The sequence below is a fragment of the Leguminivora glycinivorella genome, chromosome 17, assembly GCF_023078275.1.
Source record: "Leguminivora glycinivorella isolate SPB_JAAS2020 chromosome 17, LegGlyc_1.1, whole genome shotgun sequence".
In the NCBI taxonomy this organism is placed as follows: domain Eukaryota; kingdom Metazoa; phylum Arthropoda; class Insecta; order Lepidoptera; family Tortricidae; genus Leguminivora; species Leguminivora glycinivorella.
The window spans coordinates 20,178,551-20,204,681 of NC_062987.1; the positions used below are offsets into that span (position 1 = coordinate 20,178,551).

At 38.6% G+C, this 26,131-nt stretch overlaps 1 protein-coding gene across 1 annotated transcript in view; it reads left to right on the top strand.

The window, feature by feature from the left end:
- Window positions 1-4,026: 4,026 nt before the first annotated feature.
- The window catches only part of LOC125235515 (sensory neuron membrane protein 1-like), a 29,919-nt gene continuing 7,814 nt past the window's right edge, over window positions 4,027-26,131 (top strand). Inside the window, exons 1-7 of the mRNA XM_048142092.1 lie at window positions 4,027-4,140; window positions 6,376-6,533; window positions 16,691-16,841; window positions 17,508-17,765; window positions 18,358-18,569; window positions 19,410-19,695; window positions 25,872-25,997. Coding sequence (XP_047998049.1) covers window positions 4,027-4,140; window positions 6,376-6,533; window positions 16,691-16,841; window positions 17,508-17,765; window positions 18,358-18,569; window positions 19,410-19,695; window positions 25,872-25,997 — 1,305 coding nt within the window. The remainder of the gene's footprint in view (window positions 4,141-6,375; window positions 6,534-16,690; window positions 16,842-17,507; window positions 17,766-18,357; window positions 18,570-19,409; window positions 19,696-25,871; window positions 25,998-26,131) is intronic.

Genomic DNA, 26,131 nt, shown 5'->3' on the forward strand with positions numbered 1-26,131 from the left:
AAGTATTTGCAAATTAAATAAAACAACATAAGTATTTTTCCCTTTCTATATAATTACCTTCGAGCTCAATACATTTATCAGATCGACTAGTTAATTTATGTAAACCGTCAAAAAAATATTTTTTATCTTTGCCCTCAAAATGAGCTGAAATTGCCTCCTTCACTTCTTCATCGTCACGAAATTTTTTTCCTCGCAGTTCTTTTTTTAAACTTAGGAACAAATAATAATCGCTGGGGGCCAGATCCGGGCTGTAGGGTGGGTGGACCAGCGATTCGAAGCCGCACCTGTTAAGAGCAGCAGTCGCAACGTGCCTCACAACTCGTTGTTGCATCTGCTGCGGTTTGAGCATTCTTGGTGGGTCTTGGCATGACAAAAGTGAGTGCTAGGTGGGTACCTAGCACTCACTTTTGTCATGCCAAGATGGTCATGCAGGATCCTCAAAATTGTTGTATCTGATAAACCAACTAATGCAGCTAATTGTTTCTTTTTGAGTCGAGCGTCTTCTAGTACGAGTTTTTCAACTTTTTGAATGATTTCCGACGATGTGGCTTCAATTGGCCGTCATGGGCGAGGGTCGTCTTCAATTGACTCTTGGCCATGTTTGAAGAGGCCATGCCATTTGTAAATCATGGTTTTAGCAGGGCACTGATCCCCGTAGACGTCTTTCATTTCAACCATTATAAGTTGCGGATGTTTTCCTTGCTTCGTTAGAAATTTTATCACGGCACGATATTCAATTTGCTCCATAGTCGCAAGTTTATTCCGAAATAATTTGTTTGAAAGGCGAAATCTTTAAAACAAATGACAGTTTGGAAGTGACATTTATATATTTTTTTTCTTAAAGAGTTCCCATACCAAACGAGCAAAGAGGTTTTGTATTTTTTTACCTCCTTGTACTTCATTCCGCGAATATATGTACCTCCCCTCGTAATAAATAGTTAAAAGTATATACCTAGGTACTTATAAGAGTGCATATCCTCGCCGTTAAACTTTGGTTTTTCGAAATTGTAGTAGTAAGCATCTTTGTATTGCTATTAGAAATAAATTAACAAAAAAAAACTAATTTTGTTCGCGGCTGGCAGCCTAGTATACACCGTGTTTTTATTGTTTTCCGTTAAATTCAACACGCAGTTAGGTTCATCGTCAGGAACCAGACTGTATATTACTTTTCGTTTAATTCGTTTTTTTTTACTTTCCATACATAATAAATGAATTAATTAGTGTGAGAGGACCTTAATCATAACATCAAGTCAATAGCAAGTGTCTGACTGCAAATGTCATAAACAAATAAGGAAGTGGTAAGGGATGCCACACACGTACCTATTTAGTAATTTTTTTTTTTTTAAATAATTCGATAACCGTAAGAGAACGCTAGTTTCTTATAGAAATTAATTGTATTTGTCCTAAAGAACCTTCCCCTAAAGTTAACGGAATTCAATAACTAACCTAACCACAAAATTAAAATTTTGAAAATCCCGACCGCGACATAGTGGATCGATTTTCATGAAACATGGCTAAGAACACTCCCGACTAACTCAGCTCTCAAATCGAAATCGGTTCATCCGTTCGGAAGCTACGATGCCACAGACAGACACACACACAGACAGACAGACAAACAGACAGACAGACACGTCAAACTTATAACACCCCGTCGTTTTTGCGTCGGGGGTTAAAAACAGGGTGTATATATAGAGGCCACATTAATGCGTTGCGTGAACTTGAGCTTTTCTACACGACTTTGAATTCCTGAGACCGCGCGGCTTGCACATCCACTGATCGATTCGCGTAATCGCTCGGTCAATTGCGAAGGTCTGTGCCATTATCAGGCCCTTGCTACAATGATAACTTAATCACCAATGAACTTGTAATCACCATGTCATTAGGTCTAGTAATAGTATGCGAGGTTTAATCTGGAGGTTATGCACTGAGAAAAAATACAACCAGTTTTCATGTTCGTTCAACAAGTTTTTTTGGTTAAAATAGCGCCTACGTGCTCTTTGGTTCAAACAACAAGCTACGTGTCATTTGAATCGGCAATATATTTGAATCAACAAGTCGATTTTATAAAAACAACCTGACACATATTGTTTTAAGCATACGTTTGGCTGATTCAAACGGATAAACCGCAACAAGTCGAACTTGTTAAATTCACATTGCAAATAATCGATGGAATCAGGCGTTACTTTGCGGAAATCCATGTTAATCGTAAACTAGAACTTTCCTTTGCTAATCCGCGAATATTCGCGGATTAGCAAAGGAAAGTTCTAGTTTACGATTCACATTGCAAATTTCTCTCAGTGTGGGTTCAAAGAAAATGCTTGTATCAATTAGGTTTTAGAATAGAATAGAATTTTATTATTTGGCTTTTTTATTAATTGGCAACGTGCGTGAAGGAATGGTGCTGATTTTCACTAGTAGGTACACGTAATTTTAAGGAAAGGTCAAACATGAATGCTAGTGGCGGCGGTTGGAACTAATTTGACTCCACATGGAAATAGCGCACAAAGTGAAAGCAGCACCAATCGTGCATCTAGACAATACTATTTTACCACACTAACTGGTAAAAGCTTTCTTTGCTATTCGAAAATAAGTATCAAAATTGCATTTTATCCATATGGGGGAAAAGTAATTTCATACAAATTTTAACTCGATGTCTTAATTTGGCTGCTAGATTTTACCTATTAATGATGATTTTGAATCATACTTAAATATTGAAGAAATTGTTGGATTTCATTCATTTTGATGTTTTATAGTCAGTATTTTGTTCGTGTTGGTGAGGTGACAAATGTCGTGTTTTACTCGGTGGCAAAGTTTGTTTAACCTTCGTGCCTTGATACCCTCGCAACGCTCAAGATTCCACTTTTTGGAATCATTCGGTTGCTGGGTGAATTTCTCAGTGTGATTTTTTTGTGGCGGAGCTGATAATCATTGTGTGGGCTAATTGTTTCCGGGTTTTTATTTTTTTTATGAAAACCAATACTAAAAAACTACCTTCGGCAACATTTCAAATTGTTACAAGTGTTATGTATATTTATTTAAAAATAATTTTGCATCGAAATTCTAATTTTGGTGTAGCGTCCAGAGCCTATTTTTAGCGGATTATTGCTATGGTAAATCCAGTAAATCCGCAGCTATAAAGAAAACTTGCCATAACTTCATTATTTATTACATTAAGTATATTTTAAGATGACATAAGTCAATATTATTATACAATTTGACACTTATAACTGAGCACCAAAAGTCGTCCGGGGGAAAGAACCAATTTTGGTGGTAAGTATTGAAATCATTTTTATGGTTAAACGAGACGCAGCAAGACGAACAAACGTGTCGTAACATGACCATTCAGGTTCGTTCCTGCATTTAGACATGACACAAGTGTCATACCTTGCTGGATTGGTCCGCCCCACACAAAAATATCTAATTTTGGTGGGTCGTAATACTTTTTCCACCAAAATTGCATAAATTTTGGTGGTGAACAAATTGAGGGCAGTAACGTTTTTGTTTCTATTTGAAAAGTATTTATTACATGTTAAAAGTTTATTATTTCAAATAGAAAATAATAAAAAAATGAATAAAAGGCTTTATTATTAATTTTATTTTTTATTTTTGTGGGTAGACCAATTTTGGTGGCGACCATGTCATTGAAATCGTAATTTCTCTAAAACTACTTATTATAATGAAAGGTCATTGATACATAACATTGGTTATAATTAGTTATGTAACATCAGTACATAATTTCAACAAAAATTGCAAAAATAAAAAAATCCACCAAAATTAGGCAAATTTCGAGTATGTTGAAATCCACCCTGCTCGGGTATCAATATTGGCACGTGCGGTTAAACAACTACTTTGCCCACATGTAAAACAAATAACTATTTTCTCTTTGCTAGACATATATAGGTAACAAGTACCTATAATTATGTAATGTAATTGTTCTTTAACTATTTTCTCTTTGCTAGACATATATAATACCTATAATTATGTAATGTAATGTACTTTTGTTCGTTCTATTGTTGGCAGTGAAGAATGCAACTGCCAAAGCACTTGAAGATAGCGGCCGGGTCGGCGGGCGCAGCCATATTTGGCGTCCTGTTCGGTTGGGTCATATTCCCTGCCATACTCAAGTCACAACTCAAGAAGGTACGCTTATTCCCTGCTAAGTATATTCGAGTCCAAGCTCAAAAAGATACGCTCTAGAGTATAAGTGAGGAGCGAGGATGGCCTAAGCACGAAGATAACCACAAGTTCGGCGGGCGGCCTATTCGATTGTGTATTGTGTCATATTCCCTGCCAGACTCAAGTCACAACTCAAGAAGGTACAGTTTATAGTTTGAAGTTAAAAGTAAGAATGTTATGTGGAGTTCCTTGTCTAAAGAGTCCCTGTGCATTGTTGTTATTTTATCAGAATTCCGGATGGAACGGACCTTATTGCATTTTAAGCGTGGGGATTTTTTAGGCATGCAAAGCCAAATGTCATATAAAGATAGCCGCTATCTCTGGCGTCCTATTCGGTTGGGTCATACTCACAAGTCACAACTTAAGAAGATACACTCTAGAGTATAGGGGGGAGCAAAAATAGCCAAAGCACCTGAATATAGCCACGAATTGGCGGGTGCCGCCATCTTTGACATCATATTCGCTGTTATATTCAAATCGCAACTCAAAGAGGTTACGCATAATAGTATTTTAGAAGTAACGAAGCACCTAAAGCCACCAGAGGATACACGCACGGATCCTGGACCCTAAGTTGGTCATACAAATAGACCACGTGACCCCCCGCCCCTGGAAGGGCTTTACCACCAGCTGTATCCGAGCTAGAGAAAATATAAGGAAAACACTCTCTGGCGTATAATGCTGCAATGCAATTAAAAGCGTCCAGCTGATGCGAAACAGTTCCAAATATCTCCAGTATTTCGCTACAGGTAACAAACACTTTTCTCTGTCACATTTTACTGACGAAGACTTAAGGTTGCAAACTATTGGCATTCTGTGCACTGTCGAGCACTGAACGAACATATTAACATGTACTACCTACCATCATACCTTTACCGCCTCGGATACTGGCGTCACTGGCGTTCAAATATATGAAAGAGACAGTCTAAGCTCGTGTAGGTGATCGCGTGCTATGCTTGTTTGAGGGAAACATGACAGATCGCGTTTTTGACAGGCGGTAACTGTGAGGTAACCGAGAGGGGGTGGCCGGCACTTTCAGCGGAGAGCGGGAGTGGCCATACTGTACGATAGTACTCTTTATCATACTGTGCCTTTACGCATAACAATTTGCGATTACACAGGAAGCCAAACGCTTAAAAACAGTTCTTACGCGTAAAGACAAGCGTCAGGGCGGGACACTTTTACCGTCATCGCTCGTCACGAGTCACCGGGCGATGCAACTTCCATTTCGTTTCAACACTTTTCAACAATACAGAATGGTTCTGGAAATGCGAGCAACTCAGCAGATCTGCAAATAAATATAAATAAATATTGGGGGCACCTTATACAGCTCAACTTAGCCCCAAACTGAACAAAGCTTGTACTGTGGGTGCAAAGTGACGATATACATACTTAAATAGTGCGATATACATGCTTATATACATAGAAAACATCCATTATTCAGGAACAAATATCTGTGCTTATCACACAAATAAAAAAATAATTTTATATGCATGCACTATCAGGCCCCTTCAAAAAATGAGTCCCATTTCTTTTCTCAATCGTCGCTGTTTTATATGGAAGTTTTTTGCAAGAACGTGACGCATTGGAAAATTATTGTTTCATATAAAATATAAACTATTTTAAGTACAATTAGTCTAAAAAGTCCCCCCCACAGCGGAAGCAGTCGAAATTTCTCTTCTACAGAGTGGGGCCTGTAACAAAGGCGAAGAATTGAACTGTAGGCTATTCTCCTTACACTGATCAACATTTGTTCAGTGACTTTTAAAAATTATGAAGTCTATAAATTTTTAATTTTTCATACAAAATAAATATTAGCTTCAATGTACGCCATTATTGCTGTCATTGACGTTGTCTGTCACACTTTAGATTTAACAGAATTCGCAATACATTACCTCTTAGAAAAAACTTTCAAGGGTGATAAAAATCAAAATACAAGTTATTTTTAAAAGTCGCCGAACAAATGATGATCAGTGTAAGGAGAATAGCCTAGAGTTCAATTTTTCGCCTTTGTTACAGGCCCCACTCTGTATATGCCATCTTTGTAAGACTAGGCATCTTTGACCAACTCTAAGGGCCAGCTAGGTGCTCGCACCTATACGAAACCTTCACAGGTTTACGATATAGCTATCTGATGGTGTCCGTTATTTTTTCTTTAATATATGACATCTTATTTCGATTTTTGATGATGATTTTTCTTAGGAAATGGCCCTGACGGCGAAAACGGACGTGCGTCAAATGTGGCAGAAGATCCCCTTCGCCCTGGACTTCAAGGTGTACCTGTTCAACTACACCAACGCCGCTGAGGTGCAGAAGGGGGCAGTCCCCATTGTGCAGGAAATCGGACCTTATTACTTTGAGTAAGTTTATACTTACATTGAAATAGATACCGTACAGCAAGGACAATATAATACCGGGACAGATAAAGCACATACAAAAAACTAGGTGGCGCTGTTTTGCAGCCTGGAAGTGGCCAAAATCATATTTTCTCCAAATATTTTTGCGTGTTTTCATTTTTTATAAGAACAAATGACATGCTTCTTCTTTTAGTATTATGACATCACATTTCATGGAAAGCAAACACCGTAACCTATGGACACCTGAAACTCAAGGATTGTCACATGAGCGTTGCCAACCCATTAGAAACTTCTACAGTCATTTTGATGTGTTAAGTAAACAGCAAAAAGGAGTGTACAAGTTCCAAGGAGGGTTCGGGTCCCGACGACTCAACAGACAATAGACGGAACAAATTACCCTTGATGAGCTCTGGCCGCCTTAGTCACCCGCAGGAACACGATACTATGAGTAGGGTGTAGTGCTATTTGGCTGCGGTCTTCTGTAAGGCGGAAGTACTTCCCCAGTTGGGCTCTGATCTACTTAGATTCGAGCATGATGATATCCGCTGTGCTGTGCCCTACCACACAAAGCGGAATATCATTCGCTATACCCTACCTCCTGGATAAAATTATTTGCTCTTTAACCATCCTGTGACCTTTGTTTTAAATCCTAATATTTATTAGGCAGTATACTTAATACTGAATCAGTTTAAGTAAACGCCACCAAAAATTAAATTTTATGTGTAGCTGAAATATGTGAGTTTACTTTAGCTTCGAATACCTGGCCAGATATGTGTACATTATTATCCTAATATTGGCTCAGCATATTGCTTAATAACCGTATACTTATGTGGCTTTACGTTTGCAATAATTTTCCCAGAAACTGTCCAATTAAAATTCTAAAGTTGTTGCCAAAATTATTCAATATCAAACAAAAGCGTAAGGACGGAAATTTATAAGGAAAAAAAATAATTTGCAAATGGACATCGTTTTATTGATTTTTTCTTTCACCGAAAATATACCTAAACTCTTTAAAAAATTTACTGTAATAGACTCATATATTATGACCCAAAAAACCTAATTTTTTAAATACATAAATATTTGGGACACCTTACACACATCAACATAGCCCCAAACTAAGCAAAGCTTGTACTGTGGGTGCTAAGCGACGATATACATACTTAATAGATAAATATAATATAAATAGATATATAGATCGTTTATTCATCACACAAGGTAATAGGTGCATTTAAAATATACATTGTGTACAAAATATATATACTACTAACACGTGTGACTAGTCATCTTCTTCTTCTTCTTCCTCGTTCCCTCAATGCTGAGGATCGCGACCAAAAGTAGCGTGTCTCCATTGAACGCGGTCATAAGCCATGTGGACTGCACGGTATAGGCTGCCGCCAGTCGACTTCTTCACACAGTCAGACCATCTCTTACGAGCCCCACCCCAAGCGCGTTTACCATTCATTCGCCCCAAGATGATACACTTCTCCATATTACGCATTGGTGATCTCATGATGTGACCGAAAAATCTAAGGGTTCGCTCCTGGCATATTTTGGAGAGGCGTGTGGTGATATTAAGTTCTTCCAAAACAGAGATGTTAGTTCTTCTAGCTGTCCAAGGTATACGTAGCAGTCTTCGCCAGCACCACATCTCAAAAGCGTCAATCTTAGCCACGTCACAGCTTTTTAGGGTCCAAGTCTCGGCACCATACATAAATATCGAGAAGACAAGTGCTCGAACCAATCGCACTTTAGTTTGACTAGTCATACTTATATACGAAAACATCCATGACTCAGGAACAAATATCTGTGCTCACCATACAAATAAATGCCCTTACCGGGTTTCGAACCCAGGACCGCGGCTTAGCAGGCAGGGTCACTACCCACTGAGCCAGACCGGTCGTAATTAGTTTTTGTAACGTGTGAAATAATCCAGATCCCCAATAATTAACCCACCTTTACAAAACCCTCATAAATCCATATTTGACGCATAATTGCCAGTCATTACCGTCATTGCTGGTAATGATACAGGCCGGCAAAGAGAGGAAGGTAAATATTATTGGCCGCCGCGACGTGTACGGTCATTAATGTAAGTGGGGAGATATTTTCTGATTTCAATTGCTTTATTGGCACTTTACTGGAAGTGTAGACTTGGTAGATTGTGTCATTATGATGACGCGCGAATTTGACAATTACCGACGAAGGTACGCGTCGCTTTAAATTAGACTAGCTTTTTCCCGCGGCTTCGCTCGCGTTAGAAACAGACAAAAAGTAGCCTATGTCACTCTCCATCCCTTCAACTAACTCGACTTAAAAAATCACGTCAATTCGTCGCTCCGTTTTGCCGTGAAAGACGGACAAACAAACAGACACACACACTTTCCCATTTATAATATTAGTATCGATTAAACTAAATAAAAACATGCATGTAACATACATACAAAGTTTGTAACGTGAATAGCAAATTATAAAACTACGGTTAACTCAATGAACATGAATGAATTTTTTCAATGAACATGAATGAATGAATTTCATTCGAACTCAATGAACTACAAAACTGTACACCCATCTTAAAGGCCGGCAACGCATCTCCAAACCTTATGGTGTTTTGGTTGTCCATGGGCGGCAGTGATCGCTTACCATCAAGCAACCTGTCTGCTCGTTTGCCTCCTATCACATAAAAAAATTTAGTATTCCTACAAAAGCCAAAAACACAATTTGTAGATCATACGAGTAAAAGGACATTTTCGTGAAAAAAGATTCAGGCAGGAAAAGCGTCCTAAATTAAATTTTTTCATTTCGTTACCATTTCTTTTCATACACTTTGTACAACGGCTATAAAGTGAAAAGTATGAAAAATAATAAAAAAAATTGAGACCATTTTTTTGTCTCTTGTTTTTTGTGCTAGATCGAATGGGCTCGTGATTCTGAGTAGGAAAAACATAAAATTTACCTACCTTAGAAAAAAATATTTGTGGTGATTGTTCTCGCGAAAATGCCCAAAACGGTTTTTATTAAAAAGTCCAATAAATATTTTGTAATTCGAAACCGTTTTCCTGTAAATCCATATTTTTGAACAACCGAGATTTAAAATTAAATTTCTTGATCAATTCCCCGGAATGTAATGATGTTTGGTTTTCATTTGCGTTTGTATTGTATTCCAAACAAAATGTCTATCCAACTCGTTTGTGGTTACGAACAAAACACTGTCTAAATATAATAATCAAAATATTTCCCTTTTGTGGTAACGGGTTAAGAATTTCGCCACCCCTTTTTCTCTCGTCGGTGTCGTAAAAGTCGACTCGAATATGGGTTCAATTGTGATGCAAGCGATAAGGTAAGCAAGATGTCACTGCAGTATCATAATTTTACTTCAGTTCAGTTTTTTAAAACAAAATTAAAATTTTGAAAAAAACCCCGACCCGACCCTGACATAGTGGACCGATTTTCATGAAACATGACTTTTCACGACTAACTCAGCTTTCAGACAAAAAACTAAATCTAAATCGGTTCATCCGTTCGGGAGCTACGATGCCACAGACAGACACACACACAGACAGACAGACAAACAGACAGACAGACAGACAGACGGACAGACAGATAGACAGATACGTCAAACTTATAACACCCCGTCGTTTTTGCGTCGGGGGTTAATTAAATGGCTTCAGTCCATTGGGACTATTGCTACGCCAGTGTCAAAGTGACATGAGCTAATTATTAATAATTGTTGTACGGTAAGTATGACAGTGTACGGTGAGTTAGCACTTGTAAATTGATGATAGCTAGATTTTACAAGAGCACGTGGACTACCGGCCGTTGACGACAAAAAAGCTAAACGCGTTTCGAGATTAATTCTTCATCAGCTTCTCACTACAACATTAGTTTACTGCATAATAAGCTATCGATATTACACTTCAAACAATATTAATGAGTAAAAGAAAAATAAATTATTCACGGCACGAAACCGCTAAGATGGCGTTCGAACCGGAAGTCCCATTTACCTACTTTTAAAAGCCTAAAACGTTAATGAGCACTCAAACTAAACTTGACTAGTTTCATGTGCTCTGTCTGCCCCTTTTGTCAATCCTGGCGTTAATTTGTGCATATATTCTAAAACGTTCAACCTAGACCTTGCTAGCATCAATTTCATTTTACTATTCACCCGTTTTCTTATAAATAATCTATCAACTAATAAAACAATTTAAAAATCGATATAAACACCTTTGAAGATTTTTTTAACCTATAATAAACCTTGGCAAAATAGGTTGAAAAACCGTCAAAGACACGTGTCGGAAATACGAAGAAATACTACGTCAGCCATATAATTTCTCGTACTGTGTTTAACCTAATAAAACAGTGTTTTGAATACAGAATCAACCCATTATTATGGTTTGGCAACATTGTTATTTACGACATCTTCAATTTACTATGAATAGTTGAACAAGCTTCTTATGAATTTATAATGGGGGTGTAAATAAACTTCAAAGTTTAATGATTGAATTGAGTCTATTCGCCGGGTTAGCTAGTAAGCTAGTTATTTAGTTTTTAAGTATTAGATTTAAGTTTATTGGTTGGGGACTGAAAATCAGCGGTCTCGCTGAATCTCATCCATTACTGCACACACATCTGTAATTTTACTTACTAAGTTTTTATAAGTTCTTACATTTTCATTTCGTACTGTGTTGGTAAATAAATATCTTTTCCACGGTCCTGGGTTCGAATCCCGGTAAGGGCACTTATTTGTGTGATGATCACAGATATTTGTTCCTGAGTCATGGATGTTTTCTATGTATATAAGTATGTATTTATCTATTTAAGTATGTATATCGTCGCTTAGCACCCATAGTACAAGCTTTGCTTAGTTTGGGGCTTAGTTGATCTGTGTAAGGTGTCCCCAATATTTTTTTTTTGTATTTAATATAACTTATTATACTTTATCTACATTCAAGTTCTGTATGGTATGGGTCACTTGTACCACCGGAAATGGAGGGTTAGCCCGAGGTTATATGGAATTTGACAGTTGACAGCCCAAAAACCTCGAGTTAAGCGGGTGCAAGTGGCCCTTAGGGGGTAGCTGGTGCTGGCCTATATTAGACAATCTGTCTGCAAGTGTATGGTACCTACGGACGTGGGATAGTGATAGCTAGAAACGACAACGATGTGAGCGTAAGTGCGTTTTCAAATTATCCGATCCGATATCGGAGGCGCCATTTTTGTAAATTTTTTTTTAACGGGTTCCCTCTATTTGGTATAACTTTAACTGTACGAAACAGACTTCGCATAATCGATTTTCGCCGAATGTTAATTTGGCAGAAAACTTATTTGTCATAATCTAAAATAGTACGAATATTTACTTTGTCCGAAAATAAGTTCGCATAATTTTGTTTACGTCAATTGCTTTTATAAATAAAATTAATTCGCATAATTGTGTTAATAATTGTGTGTAATTCGCATATTTCTTAAAATCAGAATATCCACCCATACTAAATGCTGTCAAGAGAGTCGGTTTGGTTAGGTTAGAACTGCAACATTAATATAGTAGTATTACCTATGATACATATTCTGCATGGTAAATTTAGACTAAACCATGTTATGCAGAAATAATTTATGCATAAAAACCATTCGGCAAATAACCTTTATGCACGAAATATATTCGGCCAAACATAAATATGCCTAGACAAATTATGCGTAACTATACTATGCCATAACAGATTATGCGAAAGGTGAATTATGCCAATATATATTATGCCAAAAAGAATGCCAAAACAAGGGGAATTCGATCGAAAAATGTGAAGACGTTCTACGCGTTTCGTAGCTATAGCCACTCTTCGGACACTGGCGATCAAATATATGGAAGAGGCGCGTTCCTAGCACACGGTCTAACTTCGTGTAGGTGAACGCGTACCATGCTTGTATGAGTGAGATATGACAGGTCGTTTGTTCGCGTTTTTGACGGGCGGTAACTGTGGGGTAACCGAGAGGGGGTGGGCGGCACTTTCAGCGGGGAGCGGGAGTGGCCATACTGTACTTTTTATTATAATGTGCTATAGCTCTCCCTATAGAGGCGCGTCAAAGCCAAACTGCGTTTCGATTGACATTTAGCGTCAACGACTCATTTCGGCTGGGCCGGCAGCTGAAGTAGAAATGCAGTCTGGCTCTGTCGCACCAATACAGAAGAGCGATAGAGATAGCTAGATTACGATATTATCGTATAGCCTGGCGTCCACTAGCCTCGCCAAGTCAAATCTCATTAACTCCCCTTTTGCATTTCTTATGAAACTGCGTCCATTAGCGATGCGTCGAATCGAATTCAAATGTACCCTACCCTGGCGGGCAAGTAAGGTCGCGCGATAAATGATAAAACTTTTGGCCGTCCCTATCGCACTTATAAATAGTGCGATAAAGACGGCCTCATGTTTTATCATTTATCGCGCGACCATAATTGCCTGCCAGGGTGCGTAGCCGAATGGCACAAACGCTCACGAAACGAAACGCTAGTAGATGTCTATCCCTGTCGCTCTTGCGTATTGACGCGACAGAGCCGGACTACGTTTCGTTTTCGTTTGGCGTCGGAGAAATGCCATTCGGCTACGGCACCAGGGGTCTCCAATTTAACATGAATCACTCAAATAAAATTTGGCCGTCGCCGGGGCCTGGCCCCGTAGCCGAATGGCATTTCTCCGACGCCAAACGAAAGCGATACGCCGCTGGCTCTGTCGCGCCAATACGCAAGCGCGATAGAGATAGATATCTACTAGCGCTTCGTTTCGTGAGCGTTTCGTGAGCGATTGTGCCATTCGGCTAGCCACCCTGGTCTCGCTAAATCAGAGTTTAATTACACATATGAGGCACCGGCGCGTGAAATTGATACAACATGTTCAATGAACAAGCTTATACAAAATGCATAGGTATTTGGCTAACACTAATTACAACACTAGTGATTAAGCTAGAATGTTGGTGGCTAATTAATTTCCAATCGAACTGACGTAGCTTTTCTGAATGTAGTGGAAATTGTTCGCTTTGGTTTTTGGTTTGTTCACTGATTTATACTTGATGTGGTATTTGAATTAAATTAGTTTAAATAATTAAACTATTTCGGTTTTGAACATATGTGAAATCATTGATTTCTTTACTCCACAGTCAAACTTATACCGTAGTTTTGTTAAGCACTGTATATTAACTATATATGTTACAATCGTTAAATAAATAAATAATAAAACAAAATAAACATGAGCTCAGCGCATTATTATTGTGTTTTGTGTATTTCTATTTGTAAATGACGACCCTTATTGGGAGAAAATATTCATTTTATTATTTTCAATTTATAATGTAATTTTCGACGATCATGATGAGAAGATAAACATAACTTTGGCATGTAACAAATTTATAGTGTAATTTTTATCATGAAATAAAGAAATCTAAATCTAAATCTATACCTATTAGATATCCGACAAGCCGCGGGCGGGCGTGTCGCAGTTGACATATCATTAAGAACACAGTTGTCGTTGTATGCGTGCGTCGTTCGTGCAATAGCCCAATAAGAGCGTTCATATAGAAGTGTGTGTGCTCAAGCACTTGTGATAGGCGTATTCAATACAAATCGCCTCGCACGTCCGATCTCCTTTCCTTCCTAAATCTATGGATTTGCCGGCACGAGATCTTATTCATTATACGCACGAGATCTTATTCATTATACGCACGAGATCTTAGTCGGCTGACTTAAATGTAACCTCAATATCCTACAATGGATTGCAATGTTAGTTCGCGCACCGTCTAAATGAGCCTTAAACTTTAAAGTGTACCAAAATTATAGTATGCGCTTAAATAAACGAACTTAACTCTAGTAGATTTCCAAGTTTCACTTAACTTGACAGACAGACGTGTCTGGAGCTTTCTTTTGTAATATTAAGTACCCAAACTAGCAAGATTTTTAAATGACCTTGTAAACCTTAAGTCTTGGCTTTAAGGTTCAAAATTTCCAAAATATGTCGTTCTAAAGTTAAAGGTACCTTGCGGTGGTCAGTCTTCGTCGCAATAGTATTGGATATAATTATAACATAATAATAATAAGACAAAATAAAGTTCCAAAACAAATTAGATACAATGAAACTAACTTAACAGCAATTTCAAAATTAAAAATTATATTTACGACAATACTGACATTTTTTCTGTTTATACTATAGCATAAAAAGATAAAATCATAAAACTCATACGTTAAATTAGAATTACATATATTAATATTAACATTAAGTACTTACCTACCTAGGGTACCTAGGGTATTTAAAATTCAAATGTAAATATAAATAATTATAATTATAAATCAAAATACAAAAATGTCAGAAATGTCAGCAATAAATAAAATCTAAATTATACATTAAATTAAATTATAATACATCAATAAACGCCAATCGTCTTAATCTCGTAAGACCCAGGGTATGTAGTCAAATGCACAAACACAAATTGTAGCTAGCCATCTCTATCGCTCTCCCATTGGCCCGACAGAGCCAGACTGCGATTCGAATTCGATCGGCGTCTATCGTCAACTATTGTCATTTAGGCTAGACCAGCTTGCATGATTTTTTCGATTTTGTATTTGGAACTTCATCTTAATTCTATAAGCCCACATGCACCAACCACTTAACTTAGTGTTAGTGGGCCGTCATCTGTCAGATTCCATACAAAATTGTGGGTTAACCCTCCATTTTCGGTGGCGCAAGTGGCCCTAAGAGTTTAAAACTCGAATATATCTAAGTAGGTAACTTGTAGCTACTTGTACAAACTACGCCGGGACTTAAGGCTGCTTTAAAAAAACGTCAAAAGAATGTAAAATTGATAGTTTTAGTCGGTGAAATACTACACTTTCCGTTATCCAATAGATTTATTTAATTCAAGTTTCAGTTAGAGCATCTTATTATCTTAATTTACCTATACAAGACTGGATTTTTAAAAACTAACTCACTAAATTATTTATGAATTTTTCTCTAATAGACGTTTAGAAAAACTCACGTATAGAGCTGAATTCGATCTTATTTGTATAATTTGTCCAAATTAAGTGGTCCCACTTTCAATACTAAAACAGGTAAATTTATAATTCGTATATCCTGTACTACAGTCTTCTCAGACTACATTTTTATTATAAGGTTTAAAAAAAGAGTAAACGAGGATAAGATTTTTTTTTTTCAGAAATTACCTAACATTAAGTGACAATTTCTTTGAAAATCTACATCACATCGAAGCAATTTTTGTACTTAATTAATCTGCAACGTTTACTAAAATTGCTGTTATGTCTTAGTGATTATAAATTGCTATTGTTTATTTGTGGATATATTTTGAAAACGATCCTTCACCGGTACAATTATTACCAATTTTGGACATTTTCTCATATTTTGTTAGACCAAGTAAAAAAATTCCTATTATTCGCAAATCTCTTTAATTTGATACCACACACGGAATGATCCAAGCGCTCGGTTGCGATTTCACTGTTTTTAACACGAAATCGCTCTTAAGGGAATAAGGTACCTTTACCCGCGGCACTTCATATTGTGTGGATTGTAACATCTGGCATACGAATAGTAAATGTATTCTGTAAGCATACAAGATGAAACTCTGTATGCATTAAATTATATATGCCTTGATTGCTCTGTTTCTGATGTAGGCCTATAGGTATGGTTATCAATATATGGGATATGAATGAAGAAAGATATATTATTGATAATTAAGTTAATTATTGAGTAACATCTTTATAGCATGACTATGGAAAAGTACAAGATAAAAATATTTAACGATTTTTTTCCTCCGTGGGGCACATCGTACATTCATCTTCCCCCCAAACTCGCCACTCGTCAAATCCCTATGTTTTGTGCGTTTCCACATTATCCGATCCGATATCGGATGTAGGACCGATATATCATACATTTAAGCCGCCATCTTAGATGTTTGCCTTTGAAAACCGATATCGGATTTGATAATGTAAAAACGCACTTAGGGTGCGAATAAGAATACGATACCAAATACGCCCCTAAACGGATCACCACTATTTCTATTACATTATGTTCATTAAAACAATACATAATTATATCCTAAATAGTTGTTATTCTTCAAAACTGGACATGGGCTTATAGGTAACCTTGTCATATTGTAAAATATTATTATTTCACCCTCAGAGAATGGAAAGAGAAAGTGGAAGTAGAAGAGAACGACGCAGAAGACACAATCAACTACAAGAAGGTGGACGTTTTCTACTTCAAACCGGAAAAGTCGGGACCAGGTCTTACCGGAGAAGAGGTTATCACCATGCCGCATCCATTTATGTTGGTTGGTACAAGATATCATTTACTACAAGAGAACCCGAGAACCTGTTAGGACAATATGAGACTAGTAAAATAGTTATTCCTCACCCATAGAGGTAGTTATGGCGGTAAGAGGGTAGATGGGTTCTGACTTCTGAGGACATGAAGAAGCCAAAACTGTCAGTACTGGGTCTTATAAGAGAGGAAAACACCACCGCTCTTTTTGCTAGTACCCACTAGAAAATATTATCAATTTCAAGAAGACTACTAAAGTATTAATCTAATGGCTGGAAGAAACTAGAGCTGTGAGGAAAAGGTCTGATCAGAGAAAAGGTCATTACCATGCCTTACCTACTAGTATAATTATATGTTGATAAGGAGAATATATCATTAAAGTATACGGTTAGCTTAAGCAAGATACTTACACTCTATAAGTCGATAAAAGTGACTGTCCTATTCTTAAAAGTGATAAGTGATATAAGTTGTATCCGACAAAATATCGGCTTGGCTTCAAAACATACTCCAATATTAGGCTAGTTCTTCATCATCATCCTCCTTGCGTTATCCCGGCGTTTTTGCCACTGCTCATGGGAGCCTGGGGTCCGCTTTGACAACTAATCCCAAGATTTTGGCGTAGGCTAGTTCTTCTTTTGCATAATTATTAATTTGCGTTAATACCTCGGTTTACCAGGGTATGGCAACAGTAGTCTACCGCGACAAGCCAGCCATGCTCAACATGATCAACAAGGCCCTCAACGGCATTTTCGACAACCCTGACGACATTTTCCTCAGAGTCAAAGCCCTGGATGTCCTCTTCAGAGGTCTCACCATAAATTGTGCCAGAACAGAGTTTGCTCCAAAAGCAGTGTGTACTGCTTTGAAGAAGGAAGGACCTCCTGGCTTGATTCTGGAGCCTAATAACCAGTTTAGGTTCTCTATTTTTGGTGCGGTAAGTGCACTTTTTATTATTACAACAATTTTTAAATATTTGGCGATCTGTCAACCTCTGAGCCCACGTTGGGCGCCAATATAACATAGATTGGCGCCCAACGTGGACTTCAATGTAGCATAGATCGGCGCCCAAGGTGGGCTGCAATGTAGCATAGATTGGCGCCCAATGTGGGCTTGAATGTAACATGTATTGGCGTCCAACGTGAGCTTCAATGTAACATAGATTGGCGCCCAACGTGGGCTTTAATGTAACATAGATTGGCGCCCAACGTGGCCTTCAATGTAACATAGATTGGCGCCCACCGTGGGCTTCAATGTAACATATATTGGTGCCCTACATGGTATCTAATGTATTATAGATTGGCACCCAACGTGGGCTCTCAAATTGGCACAATAACTAGGCTTAGAATAAATTTAAAAGTGACATTTCTTTAAAAAATATCTAAAACTACTCATAACTAATATCATTTATTACTTCAATCAAACCTTTAAGTTTACAGTTTTGAACCAAACACTAAATTCCGATATTACGCGTAGTGCATCCGTCGTTATTCCAAATAAATATCTTTTAAAACACTTTTTTTTCATAGCGCAACGGCACAGTAGACCCAAAAGTGATCACCGTGAGTCGAGGCAAAAAGAACGTCATGGACGTAGGCCAAGTTCTTGCTGTGGACGGTAAAGACAAGCAGGAGATGTGGAGGGACCATTGCAATGAGTACGGGGGGACGGATGGCACTGTCTTCCCGCCGTTTTTGACAGAGTTTGACAGGCTGCAGTCGTTTTCTGGTGATTTGTGCAGGTAACTTCTTTCTATTATCATTTATATACAAACTTTCTAGAACGGTGAAATTGTTTTTTTTTCGGTCTTGAAATGCCGAGCCTATTTTGACCTCAGAGTGATTCGGTGGTGTATGAAATTGAACTTAGAAAGAAGGAAGCACTGTTAGCTTTTGTTCGACCTAGCTTCGGTTCTAAAATTGATGGTACGTAATCATAGTCTGGCAACAAAAGTAGATATTAAAAAACCGGCCAAGAGCGTGTCGGGTCACGCTCAGCGTAGGGTTCCGTAGTTTTCCGTATTTTTCTCAAAAACTACTAAACCTATCAAGTTCAAAATAATTTTCCTAGAAAGTTTTCATAAAGTTCTACTATTGTGATTTTTTTCATATTTTTTGAACATAGGGTTCAAAAGTTAGAGGGGGGGACGCACTTTTTTTTCATTTAGAAGCGATTATTTCCGAAACTATTAATATTATCAGAAAACGATCTTAGCAAACCCTTATTCATTTTTTAATACCTATCCAACAATATATCACGTGTTGGGGTTGGAATGAAAAAAAATATCAGCTCCCACTTTACATGTAGGGGACACCCTAATAAAACATTTTTTTCCATTTATTATTTTTGCACTTTGTTAGCGTGATTGATATACATATTGGTACCAAATTTCAGCTTTCTAGTGATTACGGTTACTGAGATTATCCGCGGACGGACGGACGGACAGACAGACATGGCGAAACTATAAGGGTTCCTAGTTGACTACGGAACCCTAAAAAGTGGCAACATTGTTGTTGGTTTTGTTGGCAATCTTTAATTTAGCTACTCACTTTTGACACAGAATTATTTTCAATCCTGGCAGATCTTTCAAACCCTGGTACCAAAAGAAGACCTCATACCGCGGCATCAAAACCAACCGATACATCGCTAACATCGGAGACTTGGCCAACGATCCCGAACTCAACTGTTTCTGCGAGGCCCCTGACAAATGCCCACTAAAGGGCCTCATGGACGTGACGAAATGCGTTGGGGCCCCGATGTATGTCTCCATGCCCCATTTCCTGGACAGCGACCCGTCGCTAGTGGCCAATTGTAAGGGGTTGAACCCCGACGTCAATGAGCATGGCATCGAGATCGACTTTGAACCGGTTCGTATAAATCTTTGTTTTAGCGTCTGAAGTCTTTTTTGTGGTCCTGTATTTTAGGGTATTTAGGGACTTCATGAAAAGAACTTGAAACTATTCATTGAGAGACAGACCTTCGATAATTGTGATTGTAATTGTTGTGTGATAGATAATTGTGGAAAGTCCATTTTAATAATTCCAAAGTGACACTAGAACCGTCATATTTTAGCAGGACTACGGTGTTTTCAAAAGGGCTCGCTCACTAATTTAGTTTTAAGGGTAAGGTCTGAATTTACAGCGACATAGTAAGTAAGTGTCTCTATCTGTATTCTATCTGTGAGATCCTGTAATTGGCTTTCTGAATCATATCTTGTTGTACACTGTTAGTTTAATAGCTGTTGGTTCTCCTTAACATAAATAAATAAATAAATAAATAAATGTCACAGTCGAGTCGTGAAACTCTGCTATTTATTAAACCGCTGCTATAAAATGTCACTCGTTAACGGACGAGTAGTAATCTATAACCTAATAAAATAGAATTCGTCCAAAGCCATCGAAGTCAATCTTGAGATCTTGTATTCATTCATTATTTCCATTTTAAGATTTATAAAGATTTATAGTATTTCTAGTTGACCTAAGCCAGTTTTAAAACTTTAAACTATTTAAACGTTTAGACCAGGCCTCTAGGTTTGATTACTCGTCGATTAACCCTTGGAATGGGGTTAAATTATCCGTAATTCACATCAAATTAACACGTTCAATGCAGTACAGTTGATTGGCCAGTTAAGCTAATTGCAGTGAACGTGTTAACTTCTGTGTTCACTCCGAATAATTTCTTGAAAACTAAAACTGTTGCGGCGTGGTAGTTGTCTAGGTAATTAATGTAATATAGGGTATGGACTAAAGTAATTATAATACTAAGTAATTATAATGCTTATTACTTAAGCTTGAAACTCATTACTATATACTGAGCTTGTGTAAGCTCAATTAAATAACGTGTCCTAAACAGAGCTTTTCTGTATTTATGACTTTAGCATAAGTTACTCGGTATTCCCGATAATGTAAACGTGTCGTAAAATAGCATTTGTATGGAGAAGTAGAGCAGTCCTCAAAAATTACATACGTACTAGAACCATTAATTACAGTATATATTTTTATGTAATATTTTGACAGTAGTCACGTTAATCCACATTAAAATAGATGGGCGGGTAACGAAGGGAGAACTAGGCTGAATAAGGCTCAGTTACATCGACCACGGTTAAGTTTTTGGTACTATACAAAGTTTGATCGGGGATAGGAATGGGATCAATTGGCATACAAAAATTACCTTCTTAAATTATTTTTCCAAAATGTTTCAACGTCAAAGGGAAGATCTTCTAGGGCGTTCAATCACTAATCAGCACGGGATCTGTTAGATACCCTCAGTGACGAGCTACCAGAATACATCCAGTATCACTGCAGAAAAAAAATACTTATTTTACTTTTATAAGTGTTTTTATGCGGATCCCTTTCTTTGACATAATGATCACAAGTCATAATGTAATGGTTGCCAGATTATCATTAGTCATAATTCTGAAACGGTTCACTTTTCAGGGTTTTCATTAAGGTCATCTATATATAGATTCTCATCATCATCATCATCTATGTATAGATTGGTTAGGTTAGGTTTGTTTTTTGGCAATCTTAAAAAGTTACGCGTTTCTCAGAAAAATCAAATTATGTCAAATTGTGACTAAATAAAATGTGGACATTATGACTTACACCGTGTCTTGCGTGGGCGACGGTCGCGCGACCGTCGCCCACGCAAGCCACGGCGTTAAGAAGTTATGGGAACCAATAAACCGTTTTATGTCATACTAGCAAAAGCACAAATTAAAATCCAGCGTTCAGGTAGCTTCGCAGAACTCATAACGAGTGTTGTTTGCTATTTAATTCTGGAGTTTAAAATTGCATTACTACACTAATTAGCGCGATTTCACGAACATCTGGTTTAAGTGGGAATTGTATATACGTGAGTGGTCGATAAATTGTGGTGTTTTATGTCTCAAAGATCATTTTGCGTACCTAATTATGTTTAAGGTTTCGCTCGAAGTTCTAATGTATTGTATCGTGCTTTTAGATGATATACCATACAATAATATACCGTATTTTTCGTTTAGTAATGCGAAATAAAAATGAATGGAAACTCGAAAATTCGCGTTTTCCGAGACCTATGACTAAGCTTGATCGATTTTTCATCGCCGAAAACCACCACATAACAAATTCTAGCTGTTTCCGAAATCGAAGGTATATATAAATCAATATACGGTACGGCCGTGCCGCTTTTTTGCTGGACTTGGCTCTGCTGCGCATATAAACAAAAATTGCTCGTATTAAAGGTATACAAATTTCTCGATATACAATGTATTGTAAATTGTTAGCACGTGTAAAACCGGATGAAACTTCCAGTCTCGCTAAACTGTGTACTTGTGTCTGCGTTGTTTCCGGACCGATACGACCTTGAAACCTTCACAAAACAATTTAGACCAATCTTAAGCCACAGAATATACAATAGTACAAGTACAGAAGGCTCACTCCTTTGAGGTGCACAAAATGCCGCCATTCTAAATTCTTATCTACAGTAAAAAACGGCTCGCACGAGAGCAGCCGACATTGAATTCTATTGCGCCGCGCGAAGGTCGTCACCACTGAATGGGCCGCGAACTTGCGGCCGCCGGCATGTACTTGTAGCGCGACGATAGAATCGCTGAGTGAGCCACCTCTGCTTAAGCCACAGAGAACCTCCTATAGAGTAGCAATCTTGTATATTTTGTTCGCGATACGAGTCACCAGTGTTTGGGGTGCGAGGAGCGGGCGGGGAATGTGTTAAGCGCGCTGTGATTGGCCGTTTCAAGGACGGCGGGCAGTCGCGCCAGATGAAAAGGGACAGAAGTATGACTGTCCCTCTACTGACGCGTAAGTGGCCAATGTAAGTTGACCTATGCCGGCTCTGAATAAATTATAAATATGACTTATTTGTGGAATGTAATGCCGTCTGTTTTTAAATTTGAGCTTCTTGTTACCTTTCCACACCATTTCACACTACAGGTGGACATCTTTAAGGCATCAAAATACCCTTTTCCAATTTTTTTGTGCGAAAGACACGCGCTGCTTTCGGGTCTGTTACTTGGTCGATACTGATCGGGCACGGCGAGCGCCCGCGCTTATATCAGTGCAAATACTAGGAAGGCTTGTGGTGTGGAGCCGATTAAATGAAACACATGTACGATTCCGTAGACGACTGTATTCTGTATTGTGTTGTGTGTGTGTTTCGCTATCGCTGCCTCTTTGTATTTGTAACACACACCTTTCGTTCCCACGGTGTAAAGTGAGTTCGTCAGTCGTAAGGTCTATAATTGCACTATAAGTTCTCATAAAGTCAAGTCCGAGAACACCGTTCGCATGACATGGCATATCATGATCCTGCAATATATGAAATCTATGTACAAATGATATTGTATTACCGTAGTTTAAAGTCACGTCAGCAACATGTGTACTTATGATACTACCACCAACGCCTGATATTATAGTACTCTTCTCATATATCCGTGATTCTATGGGAACTTTACTTTGTTGTAGAATTGATATACGTGCGCCATTGTCAATCATGAGAACAAGATTTTTGCTACCGGCGGTGAAATTTATGTAGTCTAATCCGTCACATATGGTTAAAACTTTATGATCGAAAAAACTGTATTCTGTCTGTCTCGTCTCTTGTTGTATCGTGGGAGGTCTGCGGTTCGTGTGTACATGTATACACGTTCCCTCGGCGTCCACGGCTCGCTCGAGTTCCGCTATGTCCCCTAAAAATCGCACGTTGTCCGCGACCCCTATGGAAATTATTGCTAGGGACAGTACCTCTATTTGTGGAGTAGCGGGTCCATGTGTTTTGGTAGGCTCGAGCTCGATAATACTGGTAGCTCGTCCCGCGCCCGCGCCAGGCGTAGCGCTGGGGCTGCTGTGTACCTCGCGTGTAGCCGCGGTTCACATTCATGATTACGGGCTCGTGCTGGGGTCGTGCCAGCTCTTCATCCTGGGCCGCTCTGACGGCCTCCTTCAGCTCAGTGTATTCTCTTGCAGCTAGAATGGTACTGAGACGGCGGTTTCTCAACCCATCTGTAAATTTTTTTATGGCCAGGGACTCGTTGATTGGTCTTAAAATATCACAAGCGGCCGATTTCCCGTCGGCTTGCGCTATCGTTAGACCAATGAACAACTCCTCTATTTTATCACCGTATTGGACAATAGACATATCCTTTTGTGATATATTATTTAACTGTAGCAAAAGAGAGTTTGCGGATTTCTTGGGTAGCAAATATTTTTTTATATCGGCTACTAGTTGGGTAGCGGTGTCATATTTAGACTTAAGTTTTAACTGTGCAATTTTGTTGAGTCGTGTTTTTAGAACAAAAGAAATCAGCAATTTCTTTTCGCTACTATCTGTTAACATGTCATCTAACATTTCTATTCCTGCTATCATTCTTTCGACAGTTTCCTCTTTATCATCTAAAATTGGGATTATGCTATTAGCTTCTCGTATTTCAAATTGTTTCGCCATTGTAGTTGGTTTTACGGATACACTTTCTATAGCTTTATACTGTAAAATTTTATTATAAACTTCGTCTATTTTCTCGCACAATAATTCCGAACTTATGCATTCTTTTGACAGGTCATCGACATGAAGAGATGCAATTAACTGTTTATAGTCCTCATATATTAATTGCGCATCATTGATTTTTTCTAAACCTAGCTTTTGTTGCCGTTTAACCTCACCTAATTTTCGTAGATCAACTCTTATTTTTTCTAACTTATCGTATATATTTTTTAAATCTAAATCCATACCCTTGACATCACTTTGACGTACAGAAACTTTCACACTTTTCACTTCACACGCGCGTAATCACGTTAAAGTTCATCCTCTGTCCTTCCGTCTCCCGTGCTCTGCTTAAACACCTTCCTCCGCCTCGTCTGTGGTTGGCGTCGACCTCTTCATTGACAGCCTGGTCTGCAGACGTGTCCATACTTCTCGCCTCACTGCTTTCTGCACATATTTTTCATGTGCTTTCTTTAAGAACTTGTACAGTCCGCAGCAAACGATGAGAGCCAAAACCACGAACAACACGGTTATAAGAATGTTATTTATTCTAGTATGCTCGTTTGTGCCTGTTGCGTCGTTTGATCCGACCGCATTTTGGGTTATAACGACCTCTTTCTCCTCCTGTTTGCTGTAGCTGTTACCCATGTTATTTATTAAATTTTTTATTTAGTGTATTTCACTTGGTAATTTAATTATGTCCCTCGTGCAATCACTTATGCATTTGCTCGCGTCTCACTGTTAATTATATATTCACACGACTAAAAATGCTGATGTCAGGCGCCCTCGTCGCGGCGGCGCTCGCGTAAAACGATGTCACGGTCGCCATGTGGTGTGGAGCCGATTAAATGAAACACATGTACGATTCCGTAGACGACTGTATTAAGACTGTCTATACAATGTGGCATGCAAACTTAACTCTATGTCTATACTATACTATAACATAAACTACGTACACACCTCAGGCTGGCGACCGCGAGTCGTCTTGTAATGGATGTCTATAGGGGTTGGTCTGTGGCTTAAGCTGACATCACGGGCAAGGCGGCCTTTATCGCTTACCATCAGGAGTCTTTGAAATCGGTTCAAACTTTCAAAAGTGTTAAAGTAAAAACACCAGGGTACGTAGCCGAATGGCACAAACTCTCACGAAACGAAACGCTCGTAGATATCTATCTCTATCGCTCTTGCGTATTGGCGCGACAGAGCCTACCTTTCGCGGTGTTTCGCTTTCGTTCCCTGCCATTCGGCTACGGCCCCTGGCCACCACCACATAATTATTCAGTTTATTGGAAGCCTATAATACTCGTACAAACGTAAATTTCAAGCAAACAAAGCTCTCTCAGCCGTTAATTCTGAAGCGTAGGGATATCAGGGACATGTCACGTCGATAGTGATGTTCCCTTATAAATGGCCCGCCCAGAAGAAGTTCCTCCTCAGATTGAGGGGAGACTGAAATCTTCTCAAGGCTGAGGCGTAGGGTTAGAGCCGGCGTAGCTTTATTTGACGTTCGTATGCCTACTAGAAAAATAAAATTTACTTTGACTTTAAAGATTTTTTGTCAATACAGATAAGCGGAACACCGATGGTGGCTCGCCAGCGCGTACAGTTCAACATGCTTCTGCTGAACACTGAAAAGCTGGACCTCTGCAAGGACATGCCTAACACTTATGCGCCCCTGTTCTGGGTCGAAGAAGTAAGTGAGCACACACAGGTTTTGATTCCTCCTTCCGCTTTCCATCACTGGATAACCAGGCCCGGGGAGAGGTTTTACCCTTACGCTGTCGACCTACCTTTCATTCGCACGAAGAGGTTTGCCTCTTCTTTCCT